This window comes from Peromyscus eremicus, chromosome 14, assembly GCF_949786415.1.
Source record: "Peromyscus eremicus chromosome 14, PerEre_H2_v1, whole genome shotgun sequence".
NCBI classification, from domain to species: Eukaryota; Metazoa; Chordata; class Mammalia; order Rodentia; family Cricetidae; genus Peromyscus; species Peromyscus eremicus.
Genome location: NC_081430.1, coordinates 49,044,575 through 49,065,373, shown reverse-complemented (window position 1 = coordinate 49,065,373; position 20,799 = coordinate 49,044,575). Strand labels below are relative to the sequence as shown.

Here is a 20,799-nt window from a genome sequence, read left to right as displayed (position 1 = left end):
CAATTTGTATCCCCTTAATCTCCATTTGTTGTCTTATTGCTATAACTAGAATTTCAAGTACTATAGTGAGTAGACATGGAGAGAGTGAGCAGCCTTGTCCTGATTTTAGTGGAATCATTTTGAATTTCTTTCCATTTAGTTTGATGTTGGCTGTTGGCTTGCTGTAAATTGCCTTTATTATGTTTAGGTATGTTCCTTGTATTCCTGATCTCTCCAAGACTTTTATCATGAAGGAGTATTGATTTTGTCAAAGGCTTTTTCAGCATCTCATGAAATGATTATGTGGTTTTTTTCTTTCAGTTTGTCTATATGGTGGATTACATTGACAGATTTTCAGATGTTGAACCAACCCTGCATCTCTAGGATGAAGTCTACTTGATCATAGTGGTTGATTTTTTTCTGACATGTTCTTTGATTCAGTTTGCCAGTATTTTATTGAGTATTTTTATATCAATGTTCATGAGGGAGTTTTGGTCTGTAATTCTCTTTCTTTATTGTGTCTTTGTGTGGTTTGGGTATCAGGGTAACTGTAGCCTCGTAAAAAGAGTTAGGCAATGTTTCTTGTTTCTATTGTGTGGAACAATTTGAGGAGTATTGATATAGTTCTTCTTTGAAATTCTAGTAGAATTCTGCACTGAAACCATCTGGTCCTGTGCTTTTGTTTGTTTGTTTGTTTGTTTGTTTGTGGGATGTTTACTAGATGCTTCTATTTTCTTAGGGGTTATAGGTCTATTTAAATTGTTTGTCTGGTCTTGACTTCACTTAGGTATATGGTACCTATCAAGAAAATTGTCCATTTCTTTTAGATTTTCCAACATTATGGAGTACAGGTTTTTGAAGTATGACCTAATGATTCTCTGGATTTTCTCCATGTTTGTCATTATGTCTTCCTTTTCATTTTTGAATTTTCTTGATTTGGGTATTCTCTCTCTGCCTTTTGGTTAATTTGGATAAAGGTTTGTCTATCTTGTTGATTTTCTCAAAGAACCAACTCTTTGTTTCTTTGATTCTTTGTATTGTTTCCTTTTATTGATTTCAGCCCTCAATTTGATTGCTTCCTGCTGTCTACTCCTCCTGGGTGAGTTTACTTCTTTTTGTTCTAGAACTTTCAGGTGTACTGTTAAGTCAATGTTGTGGGATTTCTCCAAATTCTTTATGTAGGCACTTAGTGTTATGAACTTTCCTCTTAGCACCACTTTCATAGTGTCCCATAATTTGGGGTATGTTGTGAATTCATTTTCATTAAATTCTAGAAAGTCTTTAGTTTCTTTCTTTTTTTCTTCCTTGACCCAGTGATGATTCGGTAGAGAGTTGTTCAGTTTCCATTAATTTGTAGGATTTCTGTAGTTTGTGTTGTTGTTGAATTCTAACTTGAAACCATGGTGATCCAATAGAATACAGGTGGTTATTCCAATTTTTTTATATCTGTTGAGACTTTCTTTGTGACTAAGTATGTGGTCAGTTTTAGAGATGGTTCCATGAGGTGCTGAAAAAAAAGGTATATTCTTTTGTGTTTGGGTGAAATGTTCTGTAGATGTATATTAAGTTTATTTGAGTCATAACAACTGTTAGTTCCCTTGTTTCTTTGTTAAGTTTCTGTCATACAGACCTGTCCATTGGTGAGAGTGGGGTGTTGAAGTCTCCCATTATTAACATGTGGGGTTTGATGTGTGATTTAAGCTTTAGTAATATTTCTTTTACAAATGTGGCTGCCCTTGTATTTGGGGCATAGATGTTCAGAATTGAGATTTCATCTTGATGTGTTTTTCCTTTGATGAATATGAAATGTCCTTCTCCATTTCCTTTGATTAATTTTAGCTTGAAATCTATTCTGTTAGATATTAGGATAGCTATACCAGCTTGTTTCTTAGATCCATTTGTTAGAAAATCTTTTCCCAACTCTTTACTATGAGGTAATGTCTGTCTTTGAAGTTAAGGTATGTTTCTTGTACACAGAGAAGGATGAATCCTGTTTACATATCCATTCTGTAAGCCTGTGTCTTTTTATTGGTGAATTGAGTTCATTGGTATTAAGAGATGTTAATGACCACTGATTGTTAATTCCTGTTATTTTTTGGTTTTGGTTCTGGCGGTGGTGGTGGTGGTGTGTGTGTATATGTGTGTGCGTGTTTCCTTTCTTTGGGTTTTGCTAGTGTGTGATTATCTATAAAAATATTGAATGCTTCACAAATTTCTGTGTCATCCTTGCACAGAGGCCATGCTAATCTTTTCTGTATCGTTTCAATTCTAGTACATGTGCTGCTGAAGTGAGTAGCATTTTCCAGTCTTGAACAGTTTTTTTGTTTGTTTTTTGTTTTTTTGTTTTTTTCCAGATAGGGTTTCTCTGTGTAGTTTTGGTGTCTGTCCTGGATATCGCTCTGTAGACTAGGCTGGCCTCAAAATCACAGAGATCTGCCTCTCGAATGCTGGGTTTAATTTGTTGCCTTCTTCTATTTGTTTGTGTTTTCCGGGAATTCTTTAAGGGATTTATTCATTTCCTTTTAAAAGACCACTATCATCTTCATACAGGCAGTTTTAAGGTCTTTTTTTGTGCTTCAGCTGTTAGAATATTAACAGCCTGCTGTGGTAGGGTTGCTGGGCTCTTACTGGAGAATATTGTTCTGGCCATTATTGATTATGTTTTTACACTGGCATTGCAGCTTTTGGGATTGGGATAATTACAGGTCTAGGTGGTGATTTCTGATTGTCTTTGTTGGGTGAGTGTTTTGTTCCATATCTGTTTCCTCTCTGGATTTTAGGAGGGTGTGATGGCTGTGTGTTATCTGGTACAAAACTTTCTGTGAACCTCATAGGTGTGGGCACTGGGGGTTCCAGGTAAATGTGTTTCTGGGTATTGGGTGCTGACCTTTAGGAATGAGGATAGGCTAGGGGTCTGAAGGGTTTCACAGGAGAGAGCTGAACAGAGTCTTCAACCAGGCTTTTCTTATTTAGTCTTCTTGGAATGGGGGTAAACAGTGAAGAGAAGTCACAGAAGGTCTGCTATAGTGCTGGGGATGAGACGGGGGAGATTGGATCTGGAGAAACAGAAGGAAAGGGGAAGATAGATCTACAGTCAGCCTACCTACTTCCCTGGCAGGAATGGCCTGTAGGTAATCAGGGAGTGCCTGCTGAAGTTGCAGGCTGAGATAAAGCAACAAGTCCAAGAGGGGCATTAGGAGGGGAAGATCTGTGGGATCCACAGTAGATGGAGGTGGTGGGAGAAAAGTGCTACAGCAGGTGTTCTAGGGATGCTGAGCTAGGGATGAGACTAGGAGATAGGATTTGGAAGAGAGAAGGGAGTGCTGAAGGTCTTCAGTTAGCTTACCCAATTCTACCACATCCAAGTCCCATGTGAACATTACAAGTATTTCAACTGAAATGATACAGCTGATAAAAAATGAATTTAACAAGCAAATAACACCAGATGAGTAAATCCCAATTCAATAGCATAAGAAACACACAAACACGTGACAACATAACTCAAAATTTCTTAATCCTACGGTTCTGGCATCTAATTAGAGTGAGTTATTTGAATTCCCAGACAGAGAATTCAAAAGAATGGTTTAAGTATGTTCAAAGAATAAAATGAGTTCCTGATTATGTACAAAAAAAGATGAATGAAAATAAGGAAGGCAATACAAGATATAAAAGATGAAGTCAACAATGGTAGTAAAACAATCTGAATTGCCAGAAATGAAAAACATAAGTCAAATAAAAAGCCCTCCAGAAAATCTCCCCAATAGAACAGATCAAGAGGAAGATGAAATAGCTGAGCTTGAAGACAAGTGATAAAACTAAAACACTAAAACAAGGACAAAAATGAAATAATAAAAGGACAACAGTTGCAATTTCAAGATATATAAAATACTCTGAAAAAGACAAAATTTGTTGATAATAGGCATAGAAGTAGAAGAATCTGGTTCTAAAGACATAGAAACCATTTTTAAAGAATCATAACAAAAACTTTTCTGAGGCAGGCAAAGAAATGGCAGTCTTGATGAATGAAGCATTTAGACACTAAACAGACAGACCTGAAAGGAAACTCCCCATCTCATTGGTAAGATGTATTGTAAGCTTTAAAAGACAATAGCAGCCAACCCCAGACTACTATTTCCAGCAAAGCTATCTGTAATAATTGCAGGAAAAAAATAAAACTTTCAATGATAAAAAATAGGCCAGCATAGCATATGACCACTAAGTCAACTCTACAGCAAATACTTGAAGTCCTTCATACTGAAGAGTCTGGCCCCAGACATCTCCCTCTCTTTCTCCCTTGTTCTCCTCCTCTGTTCTTGAGACTAGATTCCTCTTCCTATTTATTCTCTCTGCCCATTAGTCCCACCTATCCCTCTACTACCTAGCTATTGGCCATTCAGCTTTTTATTAGAATAATCAAGTGCCTTAGGCAGGTAAAGCAACACATCTTTGCATCATTAAACAAATGCAGCATAAACAAATGTAACACACCCTTACACAGTTAAAGTAATATTCCACAACATACATCAAACAAATACTATTAGCTGTTAAGCCACAGATTAACCCTAGAACAAAAGTAGAGGGCAACTTCTCTAGCTCATTCTTGCCAACTGACAAGTCTTCCCAACAAAAATTAGACAGAAAAGCATGCAAATTCAATGACACCATAGGTCAAAAGAACTGAGCAGACAATGCAGAATGTCCTATCCAAATGCTTCAGAATACATTCTTCTCAGCAATCCATGGAACTTGCTCCAAATAAACCACACAAAACAATCTCAACCATTACAGGAAAACTGAAATTGTTCTATGTATTCTACCTGATCACAATGGAATAAGAATTTGAATCAACATCAAGAAGAACCATAGAGCATACAAAAACTAAAAGACTAAGTAACATACTAATGAATGAAGAAAACAAGAAGAACATTTTAGTTTTTTAATTTGGATTTTTATAGTTTATCTGTATGGGTGTTTTGCATGCATGTATATCTGTTGCACGCATGTATATACAAGTTGCATGTCTGGTACCCACAGAGGCCAGAAAAGGGTCTTGGACCTCTTGGGACTGGAGTTACAAATGGTTGTGAGCTGTCCTGTAGGTACCAGGAATCAAAACTGATCCTTATGGAAGTCCAGCCAGTGATCTTTTATCACTGAGCCATCTCTCCTGCCCCTATAAGTAGAAAAAACTTTAAACCCTAGAATCAAATAAAAACGAAAACATAGCATATCACAATTTATGGGATACAGTGTTTCAAAGAAAATGGTCCTAACTGAGTAATTTATAGCTCTAAGTACCTAAAAACCAGAGAGAGTCCTCTTTGTTACCTAGCTTCTCTGGAACTGTGGGTTGTAGTCTGGTTATCCTTTGCTTTACATCTAGTATCCACTTATGAGTGAGTACATACCATGTTTGTCTTTCTGAGTCTGGGTTACCTCACTCAGGATGGTATTTTCTACTTCCATCCATTTGCCTACAAATTTCATGATGTCATTGGTTTTTTTACTGCTGAGTAGTATTCCACCATGTATATGTACTACATATTGTTTATCCATTCTTCAGTTAAGGGGCATCTAGGTTGTTTCCAAGTTCTGGCTAGTACTGCTATGAATATAGTTGAGAGAGTTTCCTTGTGGTATGATTGAGCATTCCTTGGCTATATGCCCAAGAGTGGTATCATTGGTTCTTGAGGTAGATTGATTCTCAGTTTTCTGAGAAATTTGCACTCCCACCAACAGTGGAGGAATGTTCCTCTTGCTCCACATTCTTTCCAACATAAGCTGTCATCAGTGTTTTGGATCTTAGCCATTCTGACAGGTGTAAGATGGTGTCTCAGAGTCATTTTGATTTGCATTTCCCTGATGACTAAGGATGTTGAGCAATTCCTTAAAAATGACTTTTGGTCATTTAAGATTCTTCTGTTGAGAGTTCTCTGCTTAGACCTGTAGCTCATTTTTTAATTGAATTGTTTGGTATTTTGATGTCTAGTTTCTTGAATTCTCTATATATTTTGGAGATCAGCCTTCTGTCAGATGTGGGGTTGGTGAAGATCTTTTCCCATTCTGTAGGCTGTCATTTTATCTTATTTACCATGTCCTTTGCCTTACAGAAGCTTCTCAGTTTCAGGAGTCCCATTTATTAATGGTTGCTCTCAGTGTCTGTGAGGCTGGCAGGGAGCAGGAGGAGGGGTGAGGGAGATATCTGTAATTGGTATGTGGAATTAATTTTAAAAAGTCTTAAATAAATAAATAAATAAATAAACAAGTAAACAAATAAGAGAGGTCTCAAATAATGATACAATTTAGGGCCCAGGAAAAACAAAAAGAAGGCAAACCCCCAATCAGTATACAGAGAGAAATCACTAAGATCAACACAGAAATTCATAAAAATGCAAACAAACAAGTGCCAAGAATCAATGAAACAAAGAGTTGGTTCATTAAAGAAATGAGCAAGATTGACAAACCCTTAACAAAACTAACCGAAAGAAAGAGAAGACCAAAATTAGAGACAAAAGGGGGTGTTACGACAAATACCAATGAAATTCACAAAATTATCAGGTCTTACTTTAAAAACATATATTCTACTAAATTGGACGATCTAAAGGGAATGTTTAAATTTCTGGGTATGTGTAATCAACCAAATTAAGCCAAGATGAAATACACAATCTGAATGTATATAACAAGCCATGAGACTGAAGCAATTAATAAAAAGCTCCCACAACAACAGCAAAATGTCCAGCCCCTGTTGAACTGACTGGTTTGTTTTCCTATACCTTCCAAGAACTAACACCAATGCTTCCCAAACTAGTCCATAAAATGGAAATGAAGAAATGTTACCAAACTTTCTCTCTCTCTTTCTCTCTTTTTAAAAACAGGGCCTCATTTGATGTAGCTCTGGCTGACCTGGAACACAAGAAATATACCAGGCTGACCTCAACTCACAGAAATACACCTTCCTATGCCTCCCAAGTACTGGGTTTAAATGTGTGCACCACTATGCCAAGCCTTCTCAGTTCCTATTGAAACTGGTATTCCCTGATAACAAAGCAAATAAAGATACAACAACAACAAAAGCACAAATTTATCTGATGAACTTAGACTAAAAAAAAAATCTCAAAAAAGTACTTGCAAACAAAATTTAAGAACTCATCAAAAATATTGCTCACCATCATCAAAGTTGGTTTGCTTCAGAGATTCTGGAATGGCTCAGTATATGTAAAGCTATAAATGTTATGAATCACATAATGGACTCTAGTATAGAAATTACATGGTCACCAGACACACACAAAAATTATTTGACAAAATCCAACATCCCTTCATGTTTAAAGTCCTAAAAATCTGAGAATAGAGTGAACATATATCAATATAATGAGGAGTATATATAAAAAGCCTATGGGCAACATATTAAAAAATGGAAGAATCCCATTCATGGTAGCCCTATGTTGTAATAAATCTAACAAAGGATGTGAAGGATCTCTACAATGAAAATTTTAAAACACTCAAGAATTAAGTTGAGAAAAACACTAGAGAATTCTCATGAGAAAAACACTAGAGAATGAAAAGACTTCCAGTGCTCATGAATTAGAAGAATCAATGTTTTGAAACTGGCTATCCTACCAAAAGCAATCTACATATTCCATACAGTCACTTTCAAAGTCCAGTTCTGTTCATCACAGAAACCAAAAAAAATAAAGTTCATACAGAAGCACAATGGATCCTAGATAGACAGAAATCTAATTTGATAGTTTGGGGAAGAGGAAACACCACCAAGGGAGACTCAACATCTTTCTTCCATATGCTTTGATTAGACAACCCCTTTGTTCTGTTCTACCTGCCCACATTGCTGGACATGTTCTGTAATGAAGTGGAACTGCAAAAGACTGTCCAAGAATGTAACAAAGTAGCATGTATTTTTACTAATTTAGAAGTCTCAGAGCCCTACTCTCGCCCTTAATTTAAATGAGCAAATTTTTACAGGTATAATATAAAATTTCTTCTAGTTATATTTTAGCAGTATCAAGAGAGTTCTGTTTGTTTCCTAACAGGATTAACAAGATACACTAACAGTGGAAGATTTTCGGATAATATTTTCACATTATACTATGATCATTTGGGATTCATACACAAACTGACTCCAGAACGCTTTGACACTGATTTATCATCTTCAGGCTCTGGAACGTCTTCTACTATTTTTGGAACGGTCAGTAACGTGATGCACTGAAGCTGATTGCCTTGTTTTGAGAACAAAGATGCTACATTCTATGTGCAGGCCAATGAGACAGTGTTTTCCTTAATACAAACCCTTCTACAGTTTTTAAATTATATATGTGTGTGTATGTACATATAAGGACAGGTGTTTATTTGAGGTGATGGGTCTGCCCTAAAGCTGGAGTTACAGGCAGTTGTGAGCCACTTGGCAGGGTACCTGCAAACCAAACTCAAGTCCATTGCAAGAGCAAGTATGTACTCTTAACAGCTGAGCCATATCTCCAGACCCGTCAGGACAAACACTCTTTGCTAAGAGAAAACTTTGTATGTAACATTGAACACCTCCAAAATCTATAAGCCCCACGGGTGTCCTTATACTAGATTTTGTAGCAGAACAACAACATGTCTAAAACAGATCTGTTACAAACAACTCAGCTCCTGGTGGAGTTTATTTTCTACCTTCCAATGTTAGCCTTGAAGAAATATGATTTTAACTCAACTTTCACCTTGCGTGTTAAATAGCCCTGCTCCCTAGTTTATTCCTTGTTTAATGCTGACATAGAGCCCAGTTTTTCTGCCCTTCAATGATGATAATAGATACCTATTTTTTTTGTTGTTTTTTGGGGACAGAGTTCCTCTGCGTAGTTGTGGTGCCTGTCCTGCATCTTGCTCTGTAGACCAGGCTGGCCTTGAATTCACAGAGATCTGCCTGCCTCTGCCTCCCAAGTGCTGGGATTAAAGGCGTGTGCCACCACCACCCAGCTAGATAAATATTTTTAATAATTACAATGTAAAATATGCTATTTATGAATATATATATATGAGAGAGAGAGAGAGAGAGAGAGAAAGAGAGAGAGAGAGAGAGAGAGAGAGAGAGAGAGAGAGAGAGAGAGAGAGAGAGGAACTTATTACTGGCACATAGATAGAAAATGAATACTCATCAAGAAAGCCACCAAGAGTAAAATGTGTTTCGGTAGGGGTTGGTAAAACTGTTATTTGTCTTTAAAAAAAACAGAAAATAGAATGGGTCTCTTTATAAGTCAGTCCAGGCCTAGAGAGGTAACTCTGTGCCTAAGAGCATTTGCCGCTCTTCCAGAGGACCAGAATTTGGTGCTCAGAAACCACATGGTGACTCAATCATCCATAACTATAGCTCCAGAACATCCAATACACATTTATTACCTCTAAGAGCAGTAAGTACACATATGTGGCACATATATGCAAGCTGTGCTGGTTGGGTTTTGTCAACTTGACATAAACCCAGAGACATCTGGGAATAATATCATTTGAGGAACTGGTTACATCAGACTGGCTTGGAGCCAGGTCTTTGAAGCATTTTCTTGTTAACTAATTAATTTGGGCAGCCACAGCAAGAAGCATTATTTTACATCCTCTGCTTCATTTCACCATAGATGACCCAACTCTAGAATCTGCACCTCCAAACTCATCACCTCACCTTCCTACAAAGGGCACAGGAACCTCAAACTGTGTCTTAATTATCAGACTTCCTTTTCCTCCACCACAGAAAACTGAGTTTTCCTTTTCACATATATAGATATTCAAAGATATCCAAAGAGCATATAGGTATATTGCTCCAATCAATAAGTAAAGCAGAATTATTTTGATATGAATGGAAAACAAGTTTGCTATTCGAATTGCATTATAATTGAAGCATAAGACATTCAACATACAATACTTCCTTTTCTCCAATTTCAGCCACCTGATCTGGGATTTGATACTGCACTAGCTCCACAGTTTCTCTCCCCCAATGAAATGATTTTCTTTGCATACGTACCTCTGAATGAACCTAAACACAAGATATACAAAAGGAAATTCAAAAATATTCACATTGGGAAAGTGATAAGCTACAGGTAATTGATGATTTGTTCACACTTACTTAGAATACATACTGGTTTTCAGATCTAAAAGTTTAACCCATTTTTTGAGGATTTTTTATTTTAATAAGTTTTTTAATGTCTTTCATGACAAAATACATTTGAGACAGATTCTCACTATATAGTCTTTGCTGACCTAGAACTTTCTATGTTGACAAGGCTGGCCTGAACTCCCTGAGATCTCCCTGCATCTGCCTCTTACTGGATCTCCTTGGCTTTTGATTATCTGTGTGACTATGGGATTCCGTTTGTCAGGTTTCTATAAAGGAAAAAAAAAGTCTCTTAACAGGAATTACATCTTGAAGCAACTAAATTCTGCTTTATGTCTGTAATTAGTTTGTGAGTAGAATTTATTTATCTTTCTCGTGTCTTAATCATTCCATTTAATTATATTTCTTTTGTTTTGAAATTTTTATTCTCTCTCTGAGTGTGTGGTGTGTGTGTGTGTGTGTGTGCCACATGTGGGATCAGAGGACAACCCACAGGGATTCAACTACTGAGCCATCTTGCTGGCGGCTAATTCTACTTAATTCCCTTAGAAAATTAGAAACAAGACACATTCCTGATACTCTTTAGTGGGTCAAGAATTGTGTTACACTTCCCTCTTCTGTAAAGTGTACTAGCCTGTGCACTCCAGGGGACTGTCTTCATTTTCTTACACCATCACTTACAGTATCCTCTTCCTAGGGAAGAAGGGCAGGGGGAGGAGAAAGGCAGAGTTGGAGAGAGAATCCTCAGACAGCACTGTTGACTTGCTGAAGCCTGTGTTCAAGTTTCTGATACCCAATACTCTGTGGATTACTGGTTTTGCTTTCCATGAAACAAAGTTCAGAGAATCAGGTGATACAGTAGCCTGCTTCTTCCTGTTCTCTGATTCTCCCCAGGTTAACTGTGCTGCCAGTGTCTCCAATCACTGTCTTGCCCCAGTCTTTGTCATGAACCTGCAAAGGAAACCCATGGAGCTTTCACTGAGTACAAAGTCCCTTTGCCCAAGTGCTGTAGCCTTTCCAGACTCACATGTTGGCACAGACTTGGCCTTTGGCATTTGTAACAGTTTAGGCTGATGCTTACTTTCTTGTGTCATGGTCAGCACTGTTTCCTTTCCCCATGCTCTTCTTCCATGGTGGAAATGATCCTAGTGTTTGGTGTCTCCCTCCAGTTGCTAATCCCACTTTATTCCAGGTTAGTTCTGGCTTAGTTCATTTCCTATTTCTATTAAAAAAAAAAAAAAAACACTTGAAACTGGGTGATTTATAGAGAAAGGTGGTTTACCTGGGCTTTTGATTCTAGCCACTAGAATATCCAGGTTAAGATGTCTAACTGTGGTCAGGGAAGTGGCCTTACTTGATGGTGGAAGGTAGATTGGAGGACAACTAGATGTTTAAGAAACAGAAAACTGATGTTTCTTCCTAACCATTCCATTCCTTAGATAGGGCTGTACTGCCATGATGCAAACACCTCCTGTATTAGTCAGTGTTCTCTAGAGGAACAGGACTTATAGAATGGGTATTAGAATGTCTTACAGGCTGTGGTCCAGCTAGTCCAACAATCTACTAATGGAAGGTTCAATAATCCAATAGTTGTTTCAGCCCACGAGGCTGGATGTCTCAGATGGTCTTCAGTATATTCCAGAATTTCAAAGAAGTACTCTCTATTGCCAGGAAGATATGGACTTCCCAATGAGAGCAAGAGCAAGCAGGCAAAAAGCTAAAGTATTTCTCTTCCATGTTGTTTTTAAAGGCTGCAACCAGAAGGTGTACCCCTGATTAAAAAGTGTGTCTTCCCACCTCAAAACATCCAGATTAAAAATGAGTCTTCTCACTTCAAATTATTTAATTAAGAAAAAATCCCTCACTGGTATACACAGCCACTTGTGTTTTAGTTGATTACAGATGTAGTCAAGTTGACAATAAGAAAAGCCATCCCATCTCTGTGGTGGTATTGTGTTCCCCAAAATATTGTGCACCCTAATAAACTTATCTGGGGTCAGAGAACAGAACAGCCACTAGATACAGAGGCTAGAAAATGGTGGCACTCACACCTTTAATCCTAGTATTCCAGAGGCAGAGATCTACCTGGATCTCTTGTGTTCAAGGACACAGCCAAGCATGGTGACTCACACTTTTAATCCCAGAAAGTGAGCCTTTAATCCCAGGGAGTAATGGCAAAAAGCAGAAAGGTATATAAGGCATGAAAACCAGAAACTAGAATCTTTTAGCTGGGTAAGCTTTCAGGCTTTGGAGCAGCAATTTAGTTGAGATTCATTCTGGATGAGGACTCAGAGGTTTCCAGTCTGAGGAAACAGGATCAGCTGAGGAATTGGCAAGGTGAGGTAGCTGTGGCATGTTCTGCTTCTCTGATCTTCCAGCATTCACCCCAATAACTGGCCTCAGGTTTGATTTTATTAATAAGTACCTTTAAGATTCCTGCTACACCATCTCCACTGGACTCCACTCTACAGTACTGCTCTGTGGAGGATAAAGTCTCAGCATGAGTCTCAGTCTCGGTGGGCACAAATAATATTCAAAGTATGTCTATCTAATGGCTCTATGGGAAGAGACTAGTTAATATTTTCTTTTCCTATAATTGAAGTAAAAGCAAAAATTTCATTTCCCTTTATATGGTAATCTTGTATTTGCTAAATTCTTTTAATAATTCTGGTGCTTTTTCTACATATTCCATTAGATTTTCCTAGTAAGCATAGACATACTTCTAAGTAAATAATCACATCACCTGCAAATAATTTCTGCTTCTTTCTTAACATTCTCAGCATATTATAACTTTTTCCTATTACAGTCTGCAGGTCTAATAATAAGCACCTTAAGTAGAAAATATCTGGCTTCCTTGTTGCTCCTGATTTTTAAAAGAATAGTTTAAACATTTCACCATGACATGATCTTTCTACAGTTTTTCACCCTTTAAAAAGCTTTCTCTTGTTAGGAGACTTGTGATTTGGTGGCTGGAAAGATGGATCAGTGAGTAAGAAACTTGCTGAACAAGTATGAGGGTCTGAGGTCAGGTCTCCAGCAGTCATGTGAAAAACCAGGCATGCAATGGTGTACCTGAGATCCCAGCTCTGGAAGGCAGAGGCAGGGGAATCCCAGAGGCTCACTGGCCAATCAGTCTAGTCCATTCATAATCTCTACTTTCATGGAGAGACCCTGTCCCCTCCAAAAAGATAGACGAGGCTGGAGAGATGGCTCAGTAATTAAGAGCTCCCACTGCTCTTGCAGAAAGCCCGAGTCTAGTTACTAGTTCCACGTCATGCAGGAGGCAGCTCACAATTGCCAAAGATTTGGATATTTGGGTTTTTAATTTTTTTAAGCATATGTTGAGCTAATCCACTCAATTTTCCCATTTAGTTTTGATGAATATTATGAGATATAGTATGAGTTTAACGATGTTATCTTGGTCATTTTGTGTTATCTATCATATACTTATGGACTAGTTTGCTAACATATAGAATTTGAGATCTGTGTTCAAAATTGAAGGTACAATTTTTCACATATATTTTTGCCCTTGAAATATTTTATGGTCTGTTATAAAGATTATAAAACCTCATAAATATTGTCTTCTAGAAAATTCTTAGGATAGTAATTTTCTGTGCTTTGAAAGTTTGCTTTTGGAAATTGATTGAAATTTACTCTATGTCTTGGGAATGAAACTATTATACAATCAATTATTGTGAATATATTTGAGGGGAGTAGTATTTTTCACTTCTGCTCTTTTAGGAATATTTCATATATAGGTCTAATGCAGTAAGACTTTTTCTCAATTAGTGATTGATGGGGGAGGGCCCAGCCCATTGTAGGTGGTGCCATCCCTGGGCTAGTGGTCCTCAGTTCTATAAGAAAGCAGGCTGAGCAAGCCAGGGGAAGCAAGCCAGTAAGCAGCAGCCCTCCATGACCTCTGCACCAGCTCCCATCTCCAGGATCTTTCCCTATTTGAGATCCTATCCTGACTTCCCCCAATGATGAACAGCAATATGGAAGTGTAAGCCAAACAAACCCTTTTCTCTCCAACTTGCCTTTTGGTCATAGTGTTTTGTCACAGAAATAAAAACCATAACTAAGATAGATAGTATAGGCTACATGAGGATGCCATCAGAAACCATTGTAAAATGTTATGTTGGAGAATGAAACGTTCGCATTTTTTGAAAATTCACTCTGACTGTAATGGAAAGGATGAAACAAGATAAGAGTAAAAGGCGTCTGACGCCTTAGGACCTATGAAAAGAGAATTAATGGTGCTGAAACAGGTGCGTCTGTGAGAAGGGAGGCCCTGGTGGACTATGATAGTTACGAGAAGAAGAGTCAAGAGCCATGTAGGTGGCAGACAAGATGGAGCAGCCAGTAAAACACTTGCTGTACAAGTCTAATGACTTACACTTGATCTCTGTAACCCGCAAGGGATGGAGAGATGGGAAAATCACCTTCCTCAGGCATGAGCCCTTCAGTTGGTTATCCAATAGCAAGTTGTCAGCCTTGACATCATGTACATACTAAATAGACTAAGCAGATTATAAATATACAACAAATAGAGGAAAAGAGGTAATGAATTTGAAAGGGAGAAAGATGAGAGAGGAGCTGATGTGAGAGGAGTTGGAGGGAGGAAAAAAAAATGGGAAATGATTTCACTATATTTTAATTTCAAAAAATTAAAAGATACCTATTACCTTCTAATGACTTGATAATTATTTAGTGATGACTAGTATTCCATTGTCTGTTTGAAACCGTTATATAAGTATTCACCCATTGTTTTAATTTATTTTTATTGTTTTATGTATGGGTTTTTTGCTTATACATCTGTGCACTATGTGCATTCAGTACCCATGGAGGCCAGAAGAGGGCATTGAATCTCCAGGAACTGAAGTTACAGATGTTTGTGAACTGCCATGTGGGTGTTGGGAATCAAACCAGGTCCTCTGGAAGAGCAGCTGGTGTTCTTAAATGCTGAGCATCTCCCCAGCCCCAACCTATTCACCAAGTGAAAGACATCCCAGCTGCTCCTGATGAACAAAATGCTAGAAGTATACACATGCAGACTTTGGTATAGACATATCTTTTCAGTTCACTTAGGTAAATACCCAAGAATATTGCATATGGTAAGAATATGTTTGAAATTAAAAGAAAATGCCTAACTCACCATACCTTTCTACATTTCCACCAGCAATGAATTAGAATTCCTTTCATGCATCCTTACCAACATTTGACATTGTTAGTGTTTAAGGTTTGTTATTTTAATTCCCAGTCCCCTGATGATGTATGATGTATGATGTTTACTTGAAAACATCTACCTACTCTCTCTCTCTCTCTCTTTCTCTCTCTCCCTCTCTCTCTCTCTCCTGCATATGTGGGGTGTGTGTGTGTGTGTGTGTGTCTGAACCCATCTCCTCGGTGTTGGGATTATAAGACCTCTCTGATTTACTCTGTTTGCTCCCTCTTTCTTCTCTTCTCACTCTCCACTCTCTCTTTTTTGGCCATGTTCAGTTTGGACCCTTCCAGATGCCTCTGATTATTCTCTCCCTCTTAGCTACAATATGTCTCCTCCACCATACCTAGGAGCAGTCATGTCTCTTCATTTTTTATTTTTTTCATTCAAATGTAAAGTGTCAAATTGCTTTCTAGGAAACTTGTCTTAATTTACAATCACAGCAGTAGTGAATGTGCAGCTATTTCCATTCAAATATCATCTCTGTGGAATTCTGACAGCTAAAAATATTTATAGGCTGGGGATGTGGATCAGAGGTATAGCACTGGCCTAACAGTCATGATGTTCTAGGTTTGATCTCCAACACAAAAGAGATGATAGATAGATACACAGATGAGAGAGAGAGAGGGAGAGAGAGAGAGAGATAGATATGATAGATGATAAATAGATGATTGATAGATGGTAGATGGTAGGTAGATAGATGATAGATAGATAGATAGATAGATAGATAGATAGATAGATAGATAGATAGACAGATAGACAGATAGATAGATAATCTTTGCCCATTTTAAGTGTGAAAATGTTGTATAGGCCATTTTCTTGGCATCTAAAAACTTTGAACAACTGTTTGCCAAATAGTCATTTGTTAGCTGGTATATTCCTATCATCAATCCTAGTATTGGTATATTTTATTTGTAAACTATATGTTAATATGTCTGCTTATTTAAGCCACTGAGATATCCATTTTATATGTTTGTCATTTTGCTTTTAGTAAAAATGGAAATGCTTACATCAGAAAATTGCTAGTACATGCTAATCGTCCTTTGGGATTTCATACCTCGGTTCTCACAGAAATAATAGAACCTTTTGGAGTAGAAAAATTTTCAGATAGTGCTTCTGTATATGGTTCTCTTAAAATTTATTATACTGGAAATACTTTTTACCACATTGAAATTACAACAGCAGGTAAGTATAAAAATATAATCTATCTCTAATGGTTACAAAAAATAAAGTTACCTTTTGAGAAGACTTCATGTTCCTTTATGTTCTAATGTGTTTGTACGTGTGTCTGAACATTGAACCTAAAGCCTTGAATATACTAGGCAAGTGCTCTACTACTACAGTACTTTTCTTACTCTCCAATTCTAGTTCTTTATCCAAAGTTTCCAGATACTTAGGTTGCAGGATCAGTTGTGCATAATATAACAAAACATACCTACAACTTCACTACTATGTCCTCAGAAGTAGTGTGTATTATTTATTACAGTGACACTTATTTTGTGTTAAACAGTGATCAGAAGAAGTAAGAGAAAATAGGATTTTTGTGTCAATTAAAAATACATTTGGAATGCATTGTTTTAAAAAACTTTTTAAAAAGAGGCCAGGAGTGATGATGTAACACCTTTAATCCAAGCACTTATGAGGCAGAGGCTGGCAGATCTTTGTGAGTTTCAGGCCAATCTGATATAGATATAAAGTTCCAAACTAGCCAAGGAGGTATAGAGAGACTTTGTGTCAATTTTTTCAAAGAATATGACAATTTTGCCCTACATAATCAAAATGAATTTGAACAGGGTGGTGGTGAAGCACGCCCTTAATCCTACCACTCCGGAGGCAGAGGCAGGGATATCACTGTGAGTTCAAGGCCAACCTGGTCTATAGAGTGAGTTCCAAGACAAACAGGGCTACACAGAGAAACTCTGTCTCAAAAAACAAAACCAAAAGTGAAAAAAAAAAGAGAGAGAGAATTTGAATCTTTGTCATAAAGGATGTTTCTATTTCTAAGTATTATCTGACAGATACACAAACAAAGTTAATAGGGTTTGGGGCTAGATAGGTAGCTCAATGATTGAAAGTATATACTGCTTTTGTGGAAAACCCAAGTTCAGTTCCCATCACCAACCTCAGCACTCAGAACAACCTGGAACTCCAACTCCAGGGGATTCAATGCCTCTGCTCTCTGAGGGCACCTATACCCACGTACACAAACGCATAATAACTACACATAATTAAAACCTTTTTTGGGGAGTGTGTTTCAAGACAGAGTTTCTCTGTGTAACTATGAAGCCTGTCCTGGAACTCGCTCTGCAGAACAGGCTGGCCTTGAGCTCACAGAGATCTGCCTGCCTCTGTCTCCCAAGTGCTGAGATTAAAGGCATGAGCCACCACCACCTGGCAAATTAAAACCTTTTTAATTTAGTGAAGGATTTAGTTTTCACTCTGAGTAACTGTGAAGGTTTTGCTAGAAAATGACTGGTCTGATTTGAGTTTAACAAGATCATTTTGCCTTTGTGACTAGGCAGGAGACATAGACAGGCCACAGAGGAAGGCAGAGAAGCCAGCCAAAGGCAAGACATTGGGTGGGAGATCATGTCAAACCTTAGGTTCCTATTTCTTCTCCAATTGTCAAACCTGCACCTTGTCAAGCCAAGCATGCACAAGGCTCTGAGTTCAATCTCCAGCACACAAAGAGAGAGGTAAAAGAGAGGAAGGACTGTGGTAAATCTGAAGGCCACCAGGTGGTTCACTTCTGAACTCTAGCACTTGAGATTCTGAGACAGGAAAATCATGAATTTGGGGTGAGCCTCAGCTACATAGCAAGAACCTGTATTGTTTTTCTTTTTTATTGAAAAAAATCATAAAATATATTTTGATCAAGTTTCCCTTTTCCCCAGTTCTTCACAGATCCTCCCCAGCACTCTATTCTTCCAACTTCATGTTCCTCCCTAAAAACAAACAACAAACACATAATACTTCTCCACAAAACAGAAACCAAAATACACAAACAAAAGAACAACAATACAAAAAAATTCCCAAACAAAACAAAATAAGACAAAAAAATCTACAAAAATACCATTGAGTTTGTTTTGTGTTTGCTGACTCTTCCTGGACATGAGACCTACCCTGCCTGAGCAGGCTCTGTGTGTGTGTGTGTGTGTGTGTGTGTGTGTGTGTGTGTGTGTGTGTGTTTCCATATCTACTACAGGAAGTGTCTATAGCAGTGAGGCACTAACACATGTGTATAGAAGAATGTCACTGAAAGTCATTTTATTGCTATGTTCCTTTAGCAGAATAATAGTATTTGATTTTCCCCTAGGCCATAGCATATATAGTCTCAAGTTCTTCACCACTTTATCAGTGTCAAGTGTGACTTCTATCTCAGAGTGGGCCTTAAATCCATTCAAAAAGTGGTTAATTACTTCCATAATGTTTGTGGCAGTGTTGTGCCAGTATGTCTTGCAGACAGATCACTGTTGTAAATCACAGTATTTGTAGCAGGGTTGATAATTAACTATCTCCTCCGGCAGCATGCACACAGAGTACCTTCTAGTACCATGAACACTAATCAGTAGGTATGAAGCTTCTAGTTAGGTACCAGCTTGACTTCTCTGTGTTTAATGAGATATATTAAATGTTGTCTTCATCATAGGCCTCACCAGCAGTTTGTGGAGAGTATCCAATGCCCTTAGTGATAGCCTGTGATGCTTGTGGCTTTTCATGGGGCCCTTTAGCCAACAACTCAGCAAGATGTAACCCATTCCTGGCACTGGAGGTTTTACATGGTGGCATAAGATGTCTAGTTGGAACATTGTCCTCCTTATTATTTGGTGACTCCATTTAGATTCCTTTTATATATGAATATATTTTAGGCACAGTAGTAGTTTTCCATATGATTTTTAAATGACCTTTGATATTGATTATTCCTCCCGTGTATTCCCTCCTTTTACTCTTCTCTTGAATCCATATCCCTATTTAATCCTCCTATTTTAGTTTCCCTTTGTCTCTCCATAACAATATATTCTATATATTTGGATCTCCTTTCTCCATCTTTTAGTTAATTTGGCTAATGATTTTTCAATCTTCTATTTTCTCTAAGAACTAACTCTTAATTTCAAGATTTTTTTGTATTGTTTTTATTGTTGTTTGTTTTTATTTCATTGATTTCAGTCCTGGGGTTGATTATTTCTTGCTGTCTGTTCTTTTGGGCTGTTACTTCTTCTTGTTCTAGAGCTTTCAGCTGTGCCACTAAGTTACTAATATGAGATCTCGCCAATTTTTAATGTAGGCACTTAGTGCTGTGAACTTGCCTCTTACAACTGCCTTCATTGTGCCCCATAGGTTTGGGTATGTTGTGTTTTCATTTTCATTATTTCTTTCTTAATATCTGTCTTGACCCATTTTTCATTCAGTGGTGAATTAGTGTCCATGAGTTTGTATACTTCCTGTTTTTGTTGATATCCAGCTGTAATCCATGGCAGTCAGATAGGATGCATGGTGTTACTTCACTTTTCTTGTATCTGTTGAGACTTTCTTTGTGTCCAAGTACGTGGTCAAATGTGGAGAAAGTTCATGAGCCACTGAGAAGAAAGTATATTCTTTGTGTGTGGGTGAAATACCCTGTATATGTCTGTTAGGTTCATTTGATTTATGATATTTATCTCTAGCATTTCTCTGTTTATTTTTTTTTCTGGATGACCTGTCTATTGATGATAATGGGGTATTGAAGTCACCCACTATCACTGTATGGTGGTCAGTATGTGATTTTAACTGTAGTAGTTTTTCTTTAATGAACTTGAGTGCTTTGTGTTTCATGCATAAATGTTTAGAATTGCTACACCATCTCAGTGGATATTTCCTTTAATGAGTATGTAGTGTCCTTCATTATCCCTTACAAAAAGTTTTAGTTTGAAGTACATTTTGTCTGATAATAAATTCCTACACCTGCATGCTTCTTAGGTATATTTGCTTGGAATACTCCTTTTCATCCTTTTATCTTGAGGTGATGCCTATTCTTGATGGTGAGATGTGTTTCCCAGATGCATTAGAAAAAGTAGATTCTGTTTTCAACTCCAATCTGTTAGTCTGTGTCTTTTTATTAAGGAATTGAGAACATTAGTGTTGAGAATTATCATTGTGCAGTGTTTATTGATCTCTGTTATTTTGTTATGATGTGGGTTCTTTCTTCCTCTTTTGATTTACTGTTCTGGGATTATTTATTCCTCATTTCTTCTTGGGTGCAGTTAACTTCTTCAGACAGAAGTTTTTCTTCTAGTGCCTTCACTAGATCTGGATTGGTAGATAGAAATTGCTTAAATTTGTTTTTATCATGGGATGTTTTTCTTTCTCCATTGATTGTGAATGATAGTTTTGCTGGACATAGTAGCCAAAGCTGGCATCTGAGGGCTCTCAGATTTTGTAGAGCATTCATCCAGGCACTCTGGCTTTCAGAGTTTCTATTGAGAAGTCAGGTGTTATTCTAATGGGCCTGCCTTTATATGTGACTTGG

General features: G+C 37.5%; 1 protein-coding gene and 1 non-coding gene across 6 annotated transcripts in view; one reads left to right on the top strand and one right to left on the bottom strand.

Annotated features, from left to right (window-relative positions):
- LOC131923819 (cation channel sperm-associated auxiliary subunit beta-like) overlaps window positions 1-20,799 on the top strand; it is a 170,900-nt gene that overhangs the window by 95,936 nt on the left and 54,165 nt on the right. For all 5 annotated transcript variants that reach the window (XR_009382733.1, XM_059279005.1, XM_059279004.1 and 2 more), the window contains exons 16-18: window positions 8,025-8,179; window positions 9,904-10,058; window positions 16,285-16,478. Coding sequence is in view for 4 of the 5 variants with exons in the window: in XM_059279005.1 (XP_059134988.1) it covers window positions 8,025-8,179; window positions 9,904-10,058; window positions 16,285-16,478 (504 nt within the window). In the remaining variant the exon portion in view is untranslated. The remainder of the gene's footprint in view (window positions 1-8,024; window positions 8,180-9,903; window positions 10,059-16,284; window positions 16,479-20,799) is intronic.
- Window positions 2,169-2,275, bottom strand: LOC131924844 (U6 spliceosomal RNA). Its single transcript, XR_009383098.1, has one exon. It is a non-coding gene; the product is annotated as a U6 spliceosomal RNA (small nuclear RNA).